This window comes from Neltuma alba, unplaced genomic scaffold (genome assembly GCF_004799145.2).
Source record: "Neltuma alba isolate B1F8T4 unplaced genomic scaffold, ASM479914v2 tig00011735_pilon, whole genome shotgun sequence".
Classification (NCBI taxonomy): Eukaryota; Viridiplantae; Streptophyta; class Magnoliopsida; order Fabales; family Fabaceae; genus Neltuma; species Neltuma alba.
In genome coordinates this window covers 353,519-373,942 of record NW_021636363.1, presented here as the reverse complement: position 1 = coordinate 373,942, position 20,424 = coordinate 353,519, and the positions used below count along the sequence as shown (strand labels likewise).

Sequence of the window (20,424 nt, the reverse complement as noted above, 5' to 3'; positions counted from 1 at the left end):
ACCGGTTTGTTGGTCAAATTAAAAGCATTCTGATCAAATGCCGAAGTCTTTCCTCGACCTAATATCAGTGACTGGTTCATTAGCTTGGATTTTAATTTAAAAGGGGTATTTGTTTCAGTTTTTCAGAATCATAGAATTACTTTCTCTGATCAAAAAAAAAAAAAAGAATCATAGAATTACTTTTAATCAAAATTAATTCTAACACCTTTTTATTTGATGTCAATGATCCGTTTTTTTTGGTTGGCACAATATCCTTAATTTATGAGATGCCTGGGTGGTTCGGAAAACACCTTTGAAGAGCGCTTTTCATCTAAGTTAAGGTAAAATTTTTTTTTTTACATAATTATTTTGAGCTTCATAAAATTATTTTTAAAATCGTAATTTGGTTTTTATACCAGCGTTTCTGAACTTTGAAATATCTTCATTGTCCATTCCCTTCCATTTGCACCCCTTCGAACCGAATTGGAGGCCTATAGTTACTACACTCGTAAAGAAAATAATTATATTTAAAAAACAAATGATAACACATTTTGTAGTAATTTTTGACTTGAAATTTTAAAATTCAATGGTCATTTTTTTTTGAAATTTTCCTATTTATAATTATAAAATATATCAAATTATTGTATAATATTTTGAATTCTTAATATAAGAGTTTGTTTGATTTTTATTTTAATTCTAAATATAAGACACGAATTTAATTTATGTAGTTCTAATCAATATATTTGATTAACAAGGATATCTCGAAAAAATTAACATCTATTTATTATAAATAACTAACTTAACTAATTTTTTTAATCTATTCAAATTAATCAATTAATTTTCATATAAGAGATAGAAAAGTATATAATTATTTTCTTTTGTGTCTTTTGAGCAAAACGCATAAAATAATTAAAGCTGCAATAAAGTGGATTCTAATTAATTATCTGTGGATTGATTGACAGCCAGATGGATTGATAGACTAATTTTCCGTCGGCAAAACAAGAAAAGACAGATTAATTTTCCTATTGATGAGTTTTAAGGAGAAATCGATCAAAGCGTCGGACACAAGCTAACTGGTAAAACAGTCGGAGTGTCGGACTCGGAGACTCTTTCCCAAGCATACTCTGTAGTGTACTAAGCCCAACACTATAAATTCCTCTGCCCAGAAAGCCGACAGTGTAAGACAGAAAGGTGGAGGTGAGGTGGGATTAAGGAGAAAATGGCGAATCCTCAAAAGCCATGGAAGGCAGAGTATGCGAAGTCAGGACGATCGTCTTGCAAGACTTGCAAGAGTGCCATCGGCAAAGAGACTTTTCGCCTCGGCAAGATGGTTCAAGCCACCCAGTTCGACGGTTTTATGCCGGTCTGCGTCCACCCATTCCTACTCTGTTCCCCATTCACCCCCTCACTCTTTCTTCTACGCTTCTTATTTCTGGAAACCCTGAAATCATTTGGTTTTGTTACATTCCTCGCATTATTCTTGCGGATATGTTTGGATGGATAACTGGGGGGTTTGTCCAGTTTTGTGTGCTCACCTTGCTTCTCCCCCTTCCCTTTTTTTTTTTTCCTCCTTGAGGATTTTACGTGCATTCTGGCTGTGACTGTTTGTTCCTTGCTGCACCCCCGGCGCGCGCGCGCCTTGTCGCAGAGTTGAAGGGGCGGAGAGATTTTCTTCAACACCTGTTACCTTTAAAATGCTGATAACATCTCATGGACCATTCGAGTTGTCCTTATTTATATTTGGATTATTTAATCTTGTACTGCTAAGTAATCCGCTTTCATGATTGCAAATTGCCCTTATTTATATTATTAGAAAAGAGTTGCAACTTAAGGATTCACCAGATAAAAGCTGAACAACGAACAAAAAATATTAATTGATGCTCTTCGGAGAGAATGTTGACAGTACATAGACTAAATGGGGCTTACAGTCTGGTACTGGTTTTATAAGCAGATTATCAACCTATTATTAGTCTTGGAATCATGTTGGGGCGCAGTTTGTATTTCCTTGCTAATGCTAGTGTTGCACTATGAAGACTCGTGCAATTCTAAGTTTCTGAAAAGTTGACTTGTCGCCCATTACATCAGATTGTATGTAACCTAGGGGTCCTAGTTATGTTGTTGCTTTCTGAAACTCCTTCATTTCACGTACCAAGATATTTCATGCGTCTTAAAGGGATGACCCATTTAGCTTTCTGTATCTGACTGAAACCTTAGCAAAGAGTTGTACTACAATTGATCTCAATATCGTTATAATTATGGATGAAATGATATGCTATAATTTCCTTCTTCTGTTGGTTGCTTGTTTTAACTTCATTACATCATTGTTTCTTATCTGTGTTTTTTATTATCAGATGTGGCATCATGCGGGTTGTATACTGAAGAAACCAAAGCAGATAAAATCGTATGAGTTTTTCTCCTCAGTTGTTATTTGTATGATGATTTGACGTGGGCACGAATTTATTTTCATGCAATACTGTTCTTCTAGAACTGATGACGTTGAGGGCATAGAGGTGCTTCGTTGGGAAGATCAACAGAAAATCAGAGAATATGTAGAGAGTGCTGCGCAACCAAAGTCAAATACTATTAAAGATATGGAGTATGGTATTGAAGTTTCACAAACTTCTCGTGCCACGTGCAAGCATTGTGGGCAAAAAATAACCAAAGGAGAGGTTGGTTTTTATGTTTCTTTGAATGCCATAGTATTTGGCTTTACTTAGTGGAGCATGTAAATTGCTTGTGGGCATTGTGGTGTGCAAAGGAGATGATAAGTAAAGGCGTAAGTTTGTGGTTCAGCTTTTTTTTTTTTTAGATCCTACTTTCTTCTTGTTTATCATAAAAGTATTGATGGAAATTAACATGTTTGAGATCTAGTAATATCCTGAGCATTTCACAGATATGTTAGATAACACTTCCAGAATATAGGGTATTGTCATTCTTTTAATTTCAATACTTGCGTTTTCTTGGCAAAATTGCGCTTTTGATGTCTGTTAAGGAATCAATCTTCATGAATTTGCTACCCTTCCCTTTTATCTTGGGGTGGCTATTGAGTTCTTGAACCAAAACGTATAACAAGCAGAGGTGCATGGGACCAGAATTGTTATTCTGGCTTATCGCAGTCTCCATTCCCAAGAATCATGCTGTCTGGCCAAAAACAACCTCTACATGACTATACCTCCCTCATCCCCCATTTTAATTTGAAAGAAAATTGATTTGAGTATTTATTGTTCAAAATTGTTTATTGGATATTGATATTTTCAAACATCAAGCTATTACTGCCCAAGCTCTAAGAATATAATTGTATGTTAGAAGAGGATAGTTGATAAGGTTCTTATGAGACTTTTAAGACCCCAGAAATAAATATGTTCGCTGCTGCCTGGGTGGATTTTGGGGCTTCCCTTCTTGGGCATTTATTTCCTTTATTCCATTGTTATTCTAGCTCAACAAATATAAGCCTTCAATGCTTAAGGCTCTGGACAGAAACATTTCAGATTCAGATTACTTTTTCCTAGTGCACTGGGGAATTGGTGAGCAGCCAATTTGTTTCTTCTCTTCAAAAATTGCACCACTTCAAAGAGTCCTCAAAAGTTTGAATCAGTGGAGTGGTTAAGTTGATCTTCTATGTCCTATTTGCATTTTGGTGTTGCGTGAAATCTGCAGAAAAGCAGTTAGGCAACAAGAAGCCTATCATACTTTCTTCTTCACTGGCAAGTTTGTTCAAATTGACTGCCATCATCAAAGGACACTAATGTGTATTTTATGCAGATATGTTTTGATTTTCAGACTGTTCCTTAATTATTTGTAATCACACTGGTCTGTGTAGATGTGCATTTTGACTGAGTATCTCTTCATGCTAATAGGTCTATTGTATTTATAGGTTCGTATATCTAGTAAGCCTGATGGTCAAGGTGCTAAAGGATTGGCTTGGCATCATGCAAACTGTCTCATGGAATTATCCCCATCAATACATGTCGAAAAGCTGCCAGGATGGGATGGTCTCTCACCTTCTGATCAATCAGCTGTTAATGCCATAGCTAAGAAACTTCATTGCAAGCAGCGAGGTATAATGATCTTTTAGGATATCTGGTTTATTCATGCTGTAGTGATTGCATCTAATATGTTCCCTTTTTTTTTTTTGGTTGCCATCTCATTATTGTTCTCAGATGGTGCAGACATTGAGGCTCAAGAGGCTAAGGATGCCAGATGTGAATCAACTTCTAAAGCTGGCAAAAAACGCAGGAATGATGCTGCTAGTAACCCCAAGTCAAAAGTTGCCAAAGCTGAGGGAGATGCTTCTGGAGGCATGGCTGCATCAGTTAAAAATGTTAATGACTCAACGAAGGCATCTGATCTGGAAAGGAGACTAGAGGCCCAAACCAAAGAACTCTGGACTCTGAAAGATGATCTGAAAAAGCATGTGACGACTGCTGAGTTGCGTCTAATGCTGGAAATCAATGGTCAAGACTCAACAGGATCAGAACTTGATTTGCGTGACCGCTGGTAATTTATTGTCTCATTCATTTTCTATGCTCATCTTAAAAGAAGCTTTTGCTTTCACCCTGCCTATCTGTGCCGTTTTCCTATGAATGATTAGTTGTTATGATTGGACAGTCAAAAGATGCAGTTTAATTTTTCTTGGTGTCCATCTTGCTTGCTTATTAATAATTGCGCTAACATTATTTGTACTTTCTGGATTGCAATTTATATATCAAAGGGAAAAAGGAAGCAGGCTAGTCTTGCACCGCTAGTACTGCTTAGATGTGTAACCCTGTTTCCAATTTTGTTCTATTTTCTATTCTCTACTTATGATGTCTTTTACAAATGTTTTCTGTGAAATGTAATGGTAGTGATGACTTACTTTTACAAATGTTTTCTGTGAAATGTAGTGTGGCGATGACTTACTCTTCTTGCTTTAGTAATGCATCTTTTATCACTTTAATATTTAGTGCCGATGGAATGATGTTTGGACCACTGGCTTGTTGCCCAATATGTTCTGGCTCTCTCCGTTATTCTGGAGGAACGTACCGGTGCCATGGTTATGTTTCTGAATGGAGCAAATGCTCCTACTCTACTAACGAACCCAAACGACTTAGACAGAAGTGGAAAGTTCCAGAGGGAACAGACAATCAGTACCTTAAACAGGTGTGTAACAAAAAATAATGTCATAAATCAAATATAAAACATGTATCTGACTTTATATTACACTGGCTGTTTGCAGTGGTTCAGATCTCAAAAGGCTGAGAAACCGGTTCGGATGGTGCCTCCAAGTTCATCAAATTCTGAAAGTCAAATCATTGCTTGCCAGCATCAATCTGCAAGCAGTGAAAATTTGGGAGAACTGAGAGTTGCTATTACTGGATATCCTAAAGAATCTGTTGTATAATGTTCCTTCCATCTTTACATCCCTAATTGGAGGATTCTTTGTAACCATCCTAGGAGTCTCATGTTTAACTTCATTATTTATCTTATTCTTCTGAGATATGATTGTGCAGGTGAAGTGGAAAAGCAAAGTTGAGGAGGTTGGTGGCGTGCTTCATGCTAAAGTAAAGAAAGGTATCTACAATATTGACTGACATAAAGAGATGCCAAAAAGAGAGATTTGTGTATGTTTTTCTTTTTTGACCAAACGCAAAAGGATTTATGAAAATTTGGCCTGGTTACTTGTAGATACTAACTGCTTGGTGGTGATTGGGGCACTGGACGAGCAAGATGCTGAAATACGGAAGGCAAAGTATGGTGCATTCAAATTGTCAGTTTCAAATGTTCTCATTTCTGATTAATAATAATCGCTGACCTTAAAGAGTTTCCTTAGGAGGGTGAAAGTACCTATAGTCAGAGAGGATTATCTGGTTGATTGTGTGGAAAGAAAGAAGAAGCTTCCGGTTCCCTTATACAAAGTTGAAGCTACTAATGAAGCCTCTAGCATGGTCACTATCAAAGTGAAGGGTCAAAGTGCTGTTCATGAGGCCTCTGGCCTGCAGGATTCTGGTCACATACTTGAGGAAGGAAAAAGCATATTTAATACAACTCTGAATATGTCTGACTTATCTACTGGTGTTAACAGGTGCCTGACCATATTATGCTTTTGGGTTTTGTGATGGCAAACCATACAAGTTCCAAAACATCAAGTTCCTTACAACTGATGTCCAAATTATATGATTTGATTTTAACAACTTTTCTGATATGCCTTGTTGCAACATTAGCTGAAATGATGATATTGTATATGACGTCATTTGAACCACCTTCAAGTAACTAAAGATATCTGTAAATTTCTCCATTAAACATAGCAGAAGGATTTATATATACTGAATATGATGTAATTTCAACCACCTTCAAGTAGCTAATGATATCCTTGAATTTCTCCATTAAACATAGAAAAAGGATTTATATATACTGATGCCCACCCTAGTGTTTAAGTCAAAATAAGCTAGTGAATACCACTCTACTTTGTTTAATCTTTACTTGTTACTGACCTCATTCTGTTGGCAGCCAGCAATTCTAGTTGAGAATTCATAATTTCTATAATGGATCTTAAAAGTGCCTAGTAAAAAAATTATGACAAATCGCCAAAGAAAAAAAAGCCCAAATAAGCAATTAGAGTTCCCTCCACTCTGTTTAATCTTTGATGGTTCTAAACCTCATCTTATTAGGACCTGGCAATTTTTCATTGAAGATTTATAAGTTCTAGAGTAAAGCAATGTTGGAATACTTAGGTTGCGTGCAAATTGATGTTTATATTATTCTTTGTTGGACCATGAGGTCTTACGGTACACTTGTTTAGTTTTTAATGTCCACAATGTTGGTTGTCTGGAAAAGAAAAAACACCTTTTGCAAGCATCTGCCTCACTGTTTTGAGACTTACGATTATTTTCTTTTTGCTGTATTTTTTTATTACTGAATTTTCTTTACACTTCATTGAGTTTTGCAATACCACGTACCATTGTTTTTATCTAGAAAAATGCTGCCCACGATATTGGAAGTTAGTATAGCCTTTGTACTGGTTATAAGCATCCTTTGTGGTTTGCAGATAAAATTTATTTTGGTCACTTAGCTGATGAATTTTATATGTTGGCTTTGTTATGATGGAAATGACGTAATGACTATGAAACAATTTTTGCCAGTTACTTTGAACAAAGGCTATCATGTCTATGTGTTTCATGAGCTTAATCTGACCACTTGGACTTCAAAGGCGTTTGATCATTTCTGCTTTAGTTATCTTCCAAGATGTTAGCTCTGCTGTTTTTAATTCCTTCCAGCTCTGACTGTGTTGTCTCAATAATAAGCTAATTTTTATCTCCCATGCATAGTTACTACATTCTCCAAATAATTCAAGAAGATAAAGGATCAGATTGCTATGTGTTCCGTAAATGGGGTCGGGTTGGTAATGACAAAATTGGAGGAAGTAAGCTGGAGGAGATGTCAAAAGAAGATGCTATTGCTGAATTCAAACGATTGTTCTTTGAGAAGACTGGAAACCCTTGGGAGGCTTGGGAACAAAAGAATTTTCAGAAGCAACCAGGAAGATTTTTCCCACTAGATATTGTACTTCTTATTCATATCCTTGTATCTCATTATGATGTAAATCATTCTTGCTCATCAGATGGATGTTCAACTTATGCAGTTGTTTTTTTAAAAAAAAAATTGCCTCTGCAGGATTATGGGGTTAACAAACAGGTTACAAAGAAAAGTAAAAAAGATGAAGACAGTAAACTGGCCCCTCCATTACTGGAATTGATGAAGATGCTTTTTAATGTGGAAACATACAGGTATCAAATTATACCCTATCTTATTTTTGGTTATGCATGACAAAATACTGAATGTTGACTTTCACAGGGCTGCCATGATGGAATTTGAGATAAATATGTCTGAAATGCCACTTGGGAAACTGAGCAAAAATAATATTCAAAAAGGTATGATTATGGTTTTCTATTTTTTTCCCAAAAACAAATGATTTTGTTGACTATTTTTTCTTTGGCAATGGCAACATTGGAAATTCTAATGTATATTATTTATCGATTGACTGGTAAATGCTAATTGTATGTTGACTTGCTTCCTTGTCCCAGGGTTTGAAGCCTTAACAGATATACAGAATCTGTTAAGTAATAACAATCCCAATGCTTCAGTCAGAGAAAGCCTGCTTATTGATGCTAGCAATCGGTTTTTCACTGTGATTCCTTCCATTCATCCACATGTTATAAGGGACGAGGAAGATTTTAAGTCAAAGGTATATATTACGATGCCTAAAGAAGTTTCTAGGTTTTCTTGGTTATGAAAAATGAAATTAGGTTGATGCCAACGGGTCTTTGTGCCTTAGTTGCCTTATTAGTTTGAAGTTTAAACTATGATACAAAGAAATTAATGATTTTTGCGGTTAACTTCTAAAATGATTTTAGATTTATATTTTAATATGATAGCTTGGAATCTATCTCGTGCTGAAGTTTGTTATCATTCTGGTCAACAGCAGTTTAAATTACTACAAAGCAACGTGGGACATGTTGAAAAACAATGCAACGTGTTCTAAGTGCATGGAAACTTGAATTTTTTTTTTTTAAGGACTATTAATTGGTCTAAATTACTTAATCCTATGGGGGCTGTAGCTGATAAACGTTGTTGCTTTATCTTGATGCATTTTGGACTCCTTTGTCATGAATTTTATTATGTTGCTCTTGCAGGTGAAAATGTTAGAATCACTTCAAGACATTGAAATAGCTTCAAGATTAGTTGGATTGGATGCAGATGGTGATGACTCCATTGATGATAAGTATAAGAAGCTTCACTGTGACATTTCTCCGCTTCCTCATGATAGTGAAGATTATCGTCTGATTGAGAAGTTTCTCCATACTACTCATGCTCCTACACATACGGTGTGTTTATAATTGAATAGCAGCGACTCACAAGCTGTATTATGCGTCCGTGTCTTTGGATCTTGCCCTTTCACTTTTAAAATGTGTTGATTATCAGTCTGTCCTCTCCACAGGATTGGAGTCTTGAGCTAGAAGAAGTTTTTGCACTTGAAAGGGAAGGAGAATTTGACAAGTATGCCCCTTACAGAGAAAAGCTGGGTAACAGAATGCTTCTATGGCATGGTAGGTTTACTACTGGTCACACTATTGTGCACACTAGTTAATATCCTTCTAATGACATCATGAAAAAGAGAATAAACCTGATCAGTCACTCACGGACTAGAGCGGAAGAGTTTCAAAGCTGAACCTTCTTAATATCCTTGCATATTTCTTCAATTATATACACCAGTTGTCTATGAAGATATGATTGAAATATAACCGCAAGGTTGACTATTCTTGCTGCAACATTGTATCCGCCAAAGTTCACTACAGCTTGCTGGAAGTCAACGTTCAGGAGAATGAAAGCAATTAAAAATTGTTAGTCCTATAACTAGAATGTTATCTGTTGCAGGGTCTAGGTTGACAAATTTTGTCGGCATACTTAGCCAAGGACTGAGAATTGCACCTCCTGAAGCCCCAGCAACTGGCTATATGGTTCTTTGTCTTTCTCTTAGTCTCTTCCATTTTTTTTTATTTTTATAACTATGTACATAATTGCTACCCAAATATGAAATTCTGAATATTTTGCTGTACAGTTTGGCAAAGGAATATACTTTGCTGACCTGGTCAGTAAAAGTGCTCAGTATTGCTTCGCTGATAAGAAAAATCCTGTTGGTCTGATGCTTTTGAGTGAAGTTGCCCTTGGAAATGTCTACGAGCTTAAGAATGCTAAGGTCAGTCTGGTTTAATTCCAATCGTGCATGTGGGTTTATAACGCATTTGGTTGTTGATTATTAGTTACTACTTTATTGTGCATGCCTTCAAGCTTTGCGCCCCCCCCCCCCCAAGGGGGGTGTATGTGATAAAAAATTCTTCTGAATATATTGGCAATTTCCTTATCTCTGACAAGTTTTTTCCCTCTTTGCCATGAAGTATATGGATAAACCTCCGGAAGGAAAGCACTCTACTAAAGGACTGGGCAAGAAAGTACCTGATGAATCGGAATTTGTAAGGTGGAGAGATGACGTCATTGTTCCTTGTGGAAAACCAGTGTCATCAAGAGTCAAGTCTTCTGAGCTCATGTACAACGAGTTTATTGCTTACAATACTGCTCAAGTAAGTTTTGAAGCTTTGCTTATGGTGCTCATGTCTTACCATGCCCATGAAAGAAGCTAGAATACTTGTAAATTTTCAATATTTTCAATCAGTATAAAATGGATATGGAACTTTGATGAAATGTGGTAATGCACATCATAGATTGGTATGCTGATTTATTCATGCAGATTAGTTTTAATTTTTCGTGGAATTGTAACTACTTTAAGCCGTAATGAATGACACAATTTGCCTTGATTATCATTCCAATATTTGTGTTGTGATTGGAACTTCTGCCCGGACAAAACCGCAAAAACGGAGAATTCCTTTGCTTTACTCCCAGCAGGGTACAATGATTCACTGAAAGTATGATGTTTGAGTCTCGTTATAACTTAGTTTTCTCTCTGTAGGTACACTTTGCCAATTCTTAAACGTTGATAAACAATGCGCTTGCGCAATGCTCTATTCTTACTTGGGATTAGTTGATACTACTGCCCGAATTAAGGATCATATACTTTTGAGACAAATGAGATTAAATATGGGATTATTTTGTGCAGGTTAAGATGCAGTTCTTGTTGAAGGTGAGGTTCCATCATAAGAGATGAGGATGGGGAAGTAATCTGGATGTCAAGTATTTTGGGGGTATGTTTTGTGCATTCGCTTCTACCTGTGATATGCCAAGACTTTTGTGAATATAGGATTCTCTCTAGGATGATGAAAGGTCTCATTTTGGGATGACTGGAGACCTTCAACTTCTGTTTTCTTTCTTTCTTTTTGGTTGCAAGGGCAGGGATAAAGTTGAACGAAGCCATTCAGAAATTTGAAACCCTTGTAGCAGTTTGTCCTTAGCATTGTAAGTGATACGGTGGTGATGATGAGGTTTTTGTGGGGGCCCTGAATACACAAGATACTATATCTGGTTTGCATGTGTGTCATGTGCAGAGCGACGCTGTTAACTGATGTTGATAACATCATGACATGATTAGGTGTATATATAATCTTGCATGTTAATTCCTATCATTCCATCAAGCTCAAGGTAAGTGAAGCCATTTCTTGTTGTCAAGGATGACGTTACTATCTCCATGGATGTACATATTCATGCAATGAATTAAATTATGCTTGTGCAAAAATTAACGCGGACCCAAAAAACATCATTATAGTTTTTGGGCGGATCATATAAATTTCATACTTTAGGCAAAATTAAAATGAAAATCATAAAGGAGGGGTCGAAGTCCCTGGATGTGGACAAACCTCGCTTTCTAATAGAATTGGAAACATTTAAGTAATTTAGAACGAGGTTATTAAGGGAAAAAATCACGAAAGGGAACCTCCGCGTTAATTAATAGCTGTATAAATTAAAGGGTGCACATTTCACGTTTCTTTGATGGCCGGGAATGCTTTTATACGCATGTAAGAAATTGAAGCCGTCCTGCAGAATAATGGCCGGCGACCCAGCAATCTAGAAGCATATTATTATTTGTAATGATTATAAAATGATATACGCTTCTTATTCTACTCCGATTCGATTCACATTTGGCTCTTATTTTCTCAAATGTGTTCACTCTCTTAAGTGGATCCAATACCGGATAAACAAGTGCTGTACAGTGACCAAATGTAATTTTTCTTTTTCAACCTGAGTACCTCGTATCCAACCTTCTTGTATCGACTTTAAACAAACTATGTTTATTAACTCAGGTTTATTGTGTTATATACAAAAATATAGAAGTCCAGAAAAGGTAAAAAACGGATGATAAGAGGGAAAGAAGAGAGAAGGGGAGAGAAAGCAGGGAACAGAACCGAAAGGCGTGGGTGAAAGGTAGGGACAGGTGGCGGTGAGAGTGAGTCAGCGTCAAAAAAGCGACAAAAAGAAGAGCAGTTTTCAGGTGCGGCGTTCGGCGCAAAACATACCAAACCAATTACATGTATGGTTAAATTTCTTTAAACTAATTAAAATCAAAACCCCATCACTAAAACAAGTCCCCACAATGCATCTTCCATTACGCAGTGTCTCCTCAGAACCCTACATCAGAGCGACCCCATGTCTCCCTTTCACATTTCCCTCTCTTTATGTCCCTTATTTAATTCCCCTAAGTCCCTCCCTTCCTCCCACTTCCCTTAGTTCTCACATCATCTTCTTGCACCATTTCCTAGTGTGCTCGTGTGCTTAAACTTTTCTTAATTCTCTTTCTTTTTTGTTGTTGTTCTTGTTGAAGTTGTGGTGTCTGTATTATGGCTTGTTCCGGAAGTAATAGTGGAAATGGGAGTGGAGGTTCAGGGTCTCCTTGTGGGGCATGCAAGTTTCTGAGAAGAAAGTGCGCGGCTGATTGTATATTTGCTCCTTATTTCTGCTCCGACCAAGGCCCTGCTAGTTTTGCTGCCATACATAAGGTGTTTGGAGCTAGTAATGTCTCCAAACTCCTCTTGAACTTGCCTCCCATGATCGTTGTGAGGCTGTCCTCACTATTGCTTATGAAGCTCAGGCTCGTATCAGAGACCCTGTTTATGGTTGTGTCTCCCACATTTTTGCCTTACAACAACAGGTGCCCTCTTTGCTTACTTTTATAGTTCTTCTGACTACTGAAGCTCTCTCAACTTTGTATTTCGTTTAACTCCTAAGTTATGCGTCCTGCCTGAATTTACATTAAAGCTGAACAAGTTCTATGTATTCTAACTTTTTTTTTTTTAACCCCTCCTTGAAGAAGGGGCATCCATATTGTTATTCAGTTTTACCACTTTAGAACTCAGAATTAATTCTACTTCTTTCTCATTTCCCCGTTATTTTTTTCTGCCTATACACTGAAATTTGGAATCTGTGAGGTCATTTATAAACCCCAAAATTGAGGGGCAGCTGCGCCCCCAGTCCTTCACACACACACGCTATAAATCACTGTCTTTCTCTTGCATTCAGTTTGTCTACCTAGGTTTGGCTTCTATTTAACTTCAACAGCCAATACAAGCCTACTAATTATGAGCCATAAAACCACACGCGCACACACAGAAACTAGCTAGTCAGGTAGGGAAAATGTTGTTATGCCATCTTTGGTTAATGAATCCACCTCTTTCTCAACTCACAGATCTCGGTATTGATGAAATGCAGGTGGCATGCTTGCAAGCACAGCTGATGCAAGCCAAGGCACAGTTGGCTCAGAAGAGCACAGAGAATAATGAAGACTACTGGGGAAGGAACAATGCTTATGGACAAACACTGAATCCAGTCTATGGCACTAGTTACAGCAACATGAACCCTATATCTCCTCAGAGTTCTCTTGACTCCGTTGATTACTCTACAATTCACGATGGATCCATGTGTTTGCAGCAAGAAGGTTTCTCTTTCCAGCAACCTCGCTCCAAGAAAAGTCCATCGTATGATAGCAACGACTTGAGCGAGCTTCAAGAGCTAGCACTCAGAATGATGAGAAACTAGGCTCTAATAATCAATGAGCTATTCTCTATTAATCTGTCTTTGTACGTTAACGTTTTCTTCAAGGGCATCCGATCCCTTGATGTATATACTGAGAGTATTAGTTCCCTTAACTGGTAGGCCTAAACTGGGCATTTAGGCTTTTTCTGTCCGTGGCTTCCAATCCAAAACTAATTAAATTTTTTGCGCTCTTTATAGATGTCAATCTCTATCGTTTTATCTTATCTAAGTTATCTCATCAGTTACTGTGCTTGCTAAATATTAGCTGCCAGTGTTGAAAATAATGTAGTTCTTTTGTGAACTACAATAATAGGGACAGCCCCAAACTATAAATTAAAGAGAGCCTACAACAGTAGGGCTTGTCTCGCATTATTATACATGCATTCTTTACCTGTCAAACTTCAATAATGATGCATATCTTGGAATTATGAGGTGTGCTCAGTTATTACACAAATTTGGAATTGGCATCTTCGTCTCAAACTCATTCCTTTCATTTAACTTAATTTAAAAAGTAAGTGAATTTCTAGTGGGAGAGCCACCTACCTGAGTTTGGTTGGCATTCTTAAAAGACAAACACGTAACCTGTCATTATCCCATGTCAGTAAATGTAAAGAAAGTTATTATCAATTAATTAACACAGTCAAGTAGCTAGGTACACTTAATCTCTTCCAAAACCTGATTATATAAGCATATTTTCGAAAAGAAACCGGAGGGGACCAAAAAGAGATCGTGCATGAGCCACAATCATGGCTTCTTAGACCGTGTCTAGGAATTTTATCTCTTTTTGCATTTTTATATTGCAAAAGATTTGAAATCAGGAACTCTATAAGTCAAAAGTGAACCAAGTTGCCCTATTGATCCCAACGGGTTCAGATCCAAATGCAATGTCTGCTTTGAGCGCATTGATAAGACAACTTTTTTAAGATTTTGTTATGGCAGAAGCAGTGTCCCAAGGACTTTGATGTTATCATTATAGAGCTGAAGGCAAACACAAGCTCGGGATCAGTACCAAACGGACCCCACTCTCCTAGGTTTTATATTTTAACTGGTAGGTTTACCTAACATTAGTGCTTGTTCATCGATTAGTTGTTTTCTCATTTCACTCTTTGTTGTATTCCTACGATTAGACACCGTGTCCCCTCGACTGAAAGCATCTGCTAGCTACGTCACTGGTTTTGCTTCTCACATTGACACATAGTATATAATAAAGAAACACACAGTCCACTGAGTATATCATATTGAATTAAGCAATGGTTTTTAGCAGATCTCGATTAATCTGCACTAATTTCCTGAGTATATAATAAAAGAACTTAATGTAAGTTTTTTTTTTGGCTATTCAGTTCCATTATATAGCTTGCACATAGAGAACAAAGGCGGATTTGAATTCCATATGGTGCTATATATGCTTGTTATTATCATAATAATTAATTAACCTACAGGTCCATGAGTTACTTTAAAAGTTGACCTTTTTTTTTTTTTTGGGGAAGCAGTAGGTGTCACTGTTTCATTGTCAATGACAATTATCATGATTTTTCCATGCGACCGAAATATTATTGGTGAAATGAACAATAATGGGATCGACAAGAAACTAAGCATGCAGGGTACAAGTTATAAATTGTTTAAAAGATAAAAACGAAAAGAACTATAATTTGGTCCGATCGAGAGGGATTTATGAATACAATAATAATAGAGGAGAGAGCTCTCGATGAGATCGAGACAAGTGATCCAAGACCATGAACATGAACATGCTGTGGCAATATGATATTGTTCTACTTCTCATTATGGGCACCTGTTTGAGCTTGGGGACCATACGATATCCATGAAAATCTGCAAGTGACCGAAGCAAAAGATCCTAACTGAAAACGCCACCCCTTTTTATTTATTTGTACCGATGACAATATGGATTATTGCATAACGTAACATATATCTATATATATATAGGACATAGACTCGTATACCTATCCCCTCCCTAAGAAGTTAACAGACATTTTTGACCATTGGAGAGTCTATTAGGGACGAGCTCCAATATATATTATAATTGCATCAGTAGCCTCTTGAAACTGATTTGTCAGGTGATCAATGCAGGTCAAGAGATACGACTTATGGAACATTCAGAAAGTTATATATTCCAGATGCGAGATCTTGAAGTTTATCTCAGCAATATCTAGTGACAGGGAGAGAATAATTAATACTTTAATAGCTCTCTCTCTCTCTCTCTCTATATATATATATATAGTGCGCCCAGGCCACAAGGTGTTATTTAAGTAGTAATTAAAATAAAGAATGAACCCAGACAGCCCCTTCAAAATGATCTTGCAGGAGAAACAGAACAATTATTTATGGAGAGATAAGTTAAATATATAAGCACTAAGTGAAGGGACATATCTGATTAATTAATAAAATACAAAAGTCCACTAGTTAATGAGCATAATGTGGCATGTATATAAAGTATAAGCCAAAGGCAGAGTGAAGAGGCAGTTAAGTGAGTGAGATCCATACCTGCTGATCGGAAGCTTTTGAGGGATGGCAAAGTAGAGAAAGGAGGAATATAAAATATAATGCAGGCTTTAAGCTCTGGACTCCAATAGGAGCATATATTAATGACATATATAAATTAATTATTATGTGCATAATTAGAATCCATTAATTAGCTTGTATTTGGAAAAGTGTTCTATTCCCACTAGCTTAATTGGGAGAGAGTGATGATTAGCTGAACGTGACAGCGACATCAAAAGCTGCCCCAGAAAAGTGGAATCGAACCAATATACACTGCACAGTGAAGTTAAAGCCAAGTCTTCTCTTAATTATTGAGATTGGCAGCTGCCTGGTAGAAAAAGGGGTCAAAAAATTGCACAAATGTGATCTCTTTCTATTAGTCCAAGGTGAGTTATTTTTTTTTGGTTCAAAGGAGGGAGTGTATGCCATACCACGTCTCGAACACGCAACCTCTCAAAACAATCACCAAGAATGCTTCAAGAAAGCCGCGAGAGAAACTGGTGAGTTATAAAATCTAATATACTGAAGATTAGCCTCTCTCCATGCGAGGGGGCCATGAAATGAATTCTTTATTATTTCTCTTATTCTAAATATAACATCCTAATAATAAATTTATATATATTAAAAATTTATTGAGTTAGTTATTATAAAAAATATTGTTTTTCTAAAATATCTCCTTTAATTATTGGCAATAAAAAATATTTCTATGGAATCTTTTTCCAAGATATACAATTAATAGGAATAATTTTGGAAAAAAAAAATATAACTTTAAGAGTTAAAATGGTTTGAGATTTTATATTTTTTTTTAGCTAAAGTAAAACTCTTATACATAGCTCTTGGGAGGATGTTAAGATAAAAGACTGTACAGGTGTTGTCAGCAGGACCTGGCTTCTCTCGGCTGACAAGGTGCCTCCGCTGCCCTCCTCTACCCAAAACACTGTCATTTTGGGTGTGAAATGAGGGGAGCTGATTGGTTTTTTTTTTTATTCTTTTTTTTTTGTATTTTTGTTTTTTTTAAGCCATGTCACTAAAAGAATATTTTATAATACTGAATGTAACAAAAAATTATTTTAGGATATTTGATGCTTATGAAAAAAATATTTTAAGATGCTAAATGTATCAAAAAATATTTTAGAGTATTAAGTGTACCAAAAATTATTATGAGACATTAGGTGCTACCAAAAAAATATTTTAGATGCTACTAAAAAAACTTCAAAATACAAAAAAAAAAAAAAAAAAAAAAGCAATCAACTCCCCTCATTTTGCACCTAAAACGACAGTGTTTTGGGTAGAGGAGGGCAGGGCAGCTAAGGTGAAAACAGGCCAGGCCAGGCTTTACTCTTAACAGGCCAGGCCTGTTTTGTAGCCTATAGGCTGAGCCTGGCCTGTGGCCTATTACAGGCTTATTTTTCAGCCTGAGCCTGGCTTGTATAAAGGCCTGCTTGGCCTGGAGCCTGTTAAAAAACTGTTTTTTTTTTAAAATTCAAATTACAATAAATTTTTTTAGAAAAAAGCTAAAATAAAAAAAGTATACATAATAATTAATTTTTTTAGTTTTTTCTTTTATTTAAATTTTAGTATCATAGGTACTGTTTTAAATCTTAATTACAATTTATAAGGATATTATTGAAAACTAATTCGAATTATATGTTAAAATTTGGGACAAAACTATGTTTAAGTACCAAAAAAATTAAGACAAATAAATAAAAAAAATTATTAATTTTACAATGAATAAAGAGAGTATCATAATTTAATTAATATAATACATAAGTTAATTAATCTATCATTCTTGGAACAAAAATTTTCTTCCCTATTTTATTTATATTTTTGAGATTTAAAGATCATATTATTTATTGATATTTTTATTTTAAATTATATTTTTATCTTTACTTGTCAACTAAACTTCAAAATCTAAGGAAGAACTAAGCTATTAACTATATATTAAAATTAAAAAAATAAATTAAAAGTACACATTAACAATACCATTAACTAATTTTTTTATATATTATAATTATAAGTTTCTAACAGGCTCAGGCCGGCCTAATAGGGTTAACAGGCCTTTTAGAGAGCCTAAGCCTGGCCTTTTAACTTAAACAGGCCTTCAAACAGGCCTGAGCCTGTCTTTTTTGGAAAATATGCCAGGCCAAGCTAGGCCAAATACAGGCCAGGCCGTAGGCCCCTGACAGGCCGCCTGGCCTGTTTCCACCCCTAAGGGCAGCGCAGGGACCTTGTTAGCGAAGAGAAGCCAGGTCCGTTGTCAGCATACATATTCCATAGTATTTCTACACATGACATACAGAGTGCAGCGGATAAGACAAATATGTGAGGAAGAAGAAGAAGATGCCGGCCAGGCACATCAACATGGGCTCGAGCTCATGGTAATTGGATCACTATCTTAATCTTTAATTAGGTGGGATTATAGCGTATTTAGAATATATATATTTACCAACAGGGTTGGTCCAAGTGGTAAGCGGTTTGGTACTGCTTAAACGAGGTCTCGAGTTCGAACCTCAGCGTATGCAGAAATTCCTGTTAGGAGACTAACTCACCACAGCCAGGTGCGCGACGCGGGTCGGATCCAGATGTAGTCGAAACAAAACTCCAGTGAACTGGGTGGAACAAAAAAAAAGAATATTTATATTTATATATAGACCTTTGCGTTCTATTGAAATAACATTTAACGTGAAGTATAAAATATGACGCGGGGTTGACTAAATTCAATATCATATCAGCTGCAGTTTTAGGGGAAGGATAGGATATGCATAGGCATATACAGCTAGATTAATTTGGAACGGTTATCTATTGCTTCTTTTAAAGAAACGGAACGAAAATTAAAGGTGGTTGAAGTATAATCTGAAAATATTAACTATTCTCCCCTCTTGGGTTTATTTTTATATATAAGCCAACATAATTAATAATTAATAATTTAATATAGGTCTCTCTCATGAAGATTCGAATTTTAAATGAATGGCTTCAAAACTTGTAGAGTAATTTATTAAGAGAATCTTTGGTAAAAAAAAAAATTTATTAAGAGAATCCACAGGCCGGGTTAGAGTTGCAGCTTGGGTGGTTTATATTAGGAAGGCGATCATCGATGACTCATACGTGTTAGACTGACTCACTGAGGACTTTGCTCCACTTAGCCACTCTTATTATTCTGCATATTTTTTATAAAAAAAAATTGCAAGTTGAATTAAGCAATAATATCAAGGTTATCGTGAACAAGTTGATCATGATCTTCTTTTTTAAAAGAAAAAAAGTTACATCAATATCTTCTTTAAGTTATAAGTTTCTCAAACCAGAAATATGATCGTGCGTGCCATCTAGCTGTTTGTGTGCATTTCTGTTTTTTTCCCCCCAAACCAGAAATATGTTCATGTCTGTTCTTTATTTCGTTCTATAAGATTTGATTGATAGGCCGAAAGATAAAAAGAAGAAAAAACTGTTGGAGTTTGAGTGTGGGAAAAGAAATTCATGATTATTGAGGTAAGAGGAGGACGGTACGTAAGGCTTCAAAAGCAATCATTCGGAAACATTCCTGCTGTTTTTACTACAAAAACTATCGTCCTACAAGATCCTTTTAGTGGTACGAGTTTTCTGTATACACCTCACAAACAGTGCACGCAGACAATGAATAGGTACATCATCGTACAAATGGACTCATATCTGGTGCATTTTATTTAATTTAATAAGTATTTCAAAAATAAATAAAATTTTGGATTCCTTCTTATAGTCATTCTTGCCTTATCTTTGTTATTTTTTGGTCTGACTTTGGATCATTTATTGCTTTACTCGATTGTGGGTCCTGTTTGGACATGACTCACTTTTTGGGTCCAAATTGGTGGCCCTGGCCCAACTTCTGGGGCCTGCTTTAGTACAGCTTCATTTGCTCGTTCTACCATCACCGCTAGTACTAAATAATGAGTGAATGAATTGGGTCTCTGATCTGTACATTGAGCCTTGGTGAAGTTTCGTGCGAGTTGTTTAGACCCTTTGCTTTATCCTTAAATTTGTTAATTCATTCCGTTAAATCTGACCAATTACTATATATTTGACAAAGTTTGGAATCTTGTCACTTTCTCGCTTTTTTCTAATTTCTTCTGTTTAAAATTTAAAGGATGTTTCCTTTTCCATACAAAGTAGTTATTCATAACAAAAGAATGTCAATTTTGTGCTTTCCATATAGCATCACAACAGGAGAGATATCTAATTTTTTAACCAAAGACAATACTACTTCCAATCCTAATTATAAGACCTCATCGAGGTTTTATAGTTAGACCAGAAGTAGTATTACATTCAAAGCCAAATACTGGAATTGAAAACTGAACCAAGCTTGGAAGCTCTGTGTGTGCGTGTGTGTTCAAGTTTCTCTCAAGTTCATGTACATGGCATACATGGGATGATGGGAAGGCACTTTTGGGTGTAGGAATATTTAAT

General features: G+C 36.1%; 2 protein-coding genes across 6 annotated transcripts; both read left to right on the top strand.

The window, feature by feature from the left end:
* The first annotated feature begins 1,015 nt into the window (after positions 1 to 1,015).
* On the top strand, positions 1,016 to 11,090 carry LOC114717390 (poly [ADP-ribose] polymerase 1). 5 transcript variants are annotated; one of them, XM_028902517.1, is made up of 21 exons: positions 1,016 to 1,342; positions 2,331 to 2,380; positions 2,465 to 2,648; positions 3,854 to 4,037; positions 4,140 to 4,476; positions 4,923 to 5,118; positions 5,195 to 5,353; positions 5,469 to 5,529; positions 5,644 to 5,707; positions 5,789 to 6,040; positions 7,284 to 7,518; positions 7,630 to 7,742; positions 7,810 to 7,886; positions 8,040 to 8,200; positions 8,649 to 8,840; positions 8,954 to 9,062; positions 9,391 to 9,473; positions 9,575 to 9,712; positions 9,912 to 10,094; positions 10,628 to 10,712; positions 10,861 to 11,090. In XM_028902517.1, exons 1-20 carry the CDS (start codon positions 1,199 to 1,201, stop codon positions 10,673 to 10,675), a joined length of 2,970 nt encoding a protein of 989 aa, XP_028758350.1. In that variant the 5' UTR covers positions 1,016 to 1,198; the 3' UTR covers positions 10,676 to 10,712; positions 10,861 to 11,090. The 5 variants fall into 5 exon arrangements, with proteins under 5 accessions (XP_028758350.1, XP_028758349.1, XP_028758352.1 ...); XM_028902516.1 differs by having other exon boundaries at positions 10,856 to 11,090; XM_028902519.1 differs by having other exon boundaries at positions 4,149 to 4,476; positions 10,628 to 11,090.
* Positions 11,091 to 12,184: 1,094 nt separating this feature from the next.
* On the top strand, positions 12,185 to 13,690 carry LOC114717427 (LOB domain-containing protein 16-like). The gene is given in 3 exon segments (XM_028902551.1): positions 12,185 to 12,501; positions 12,504 to 12,610; positions 13,168 to 13,690. Coding segments are annotated over 3 exon segments (636 nt in total). The 5' UTR covers positions 12,185 to 12,299; the 3' UTR covers positions 13,495 to 13,690.
* Positions 13,691 to 20,424: the final 6,734 nt, after the last annotated feature.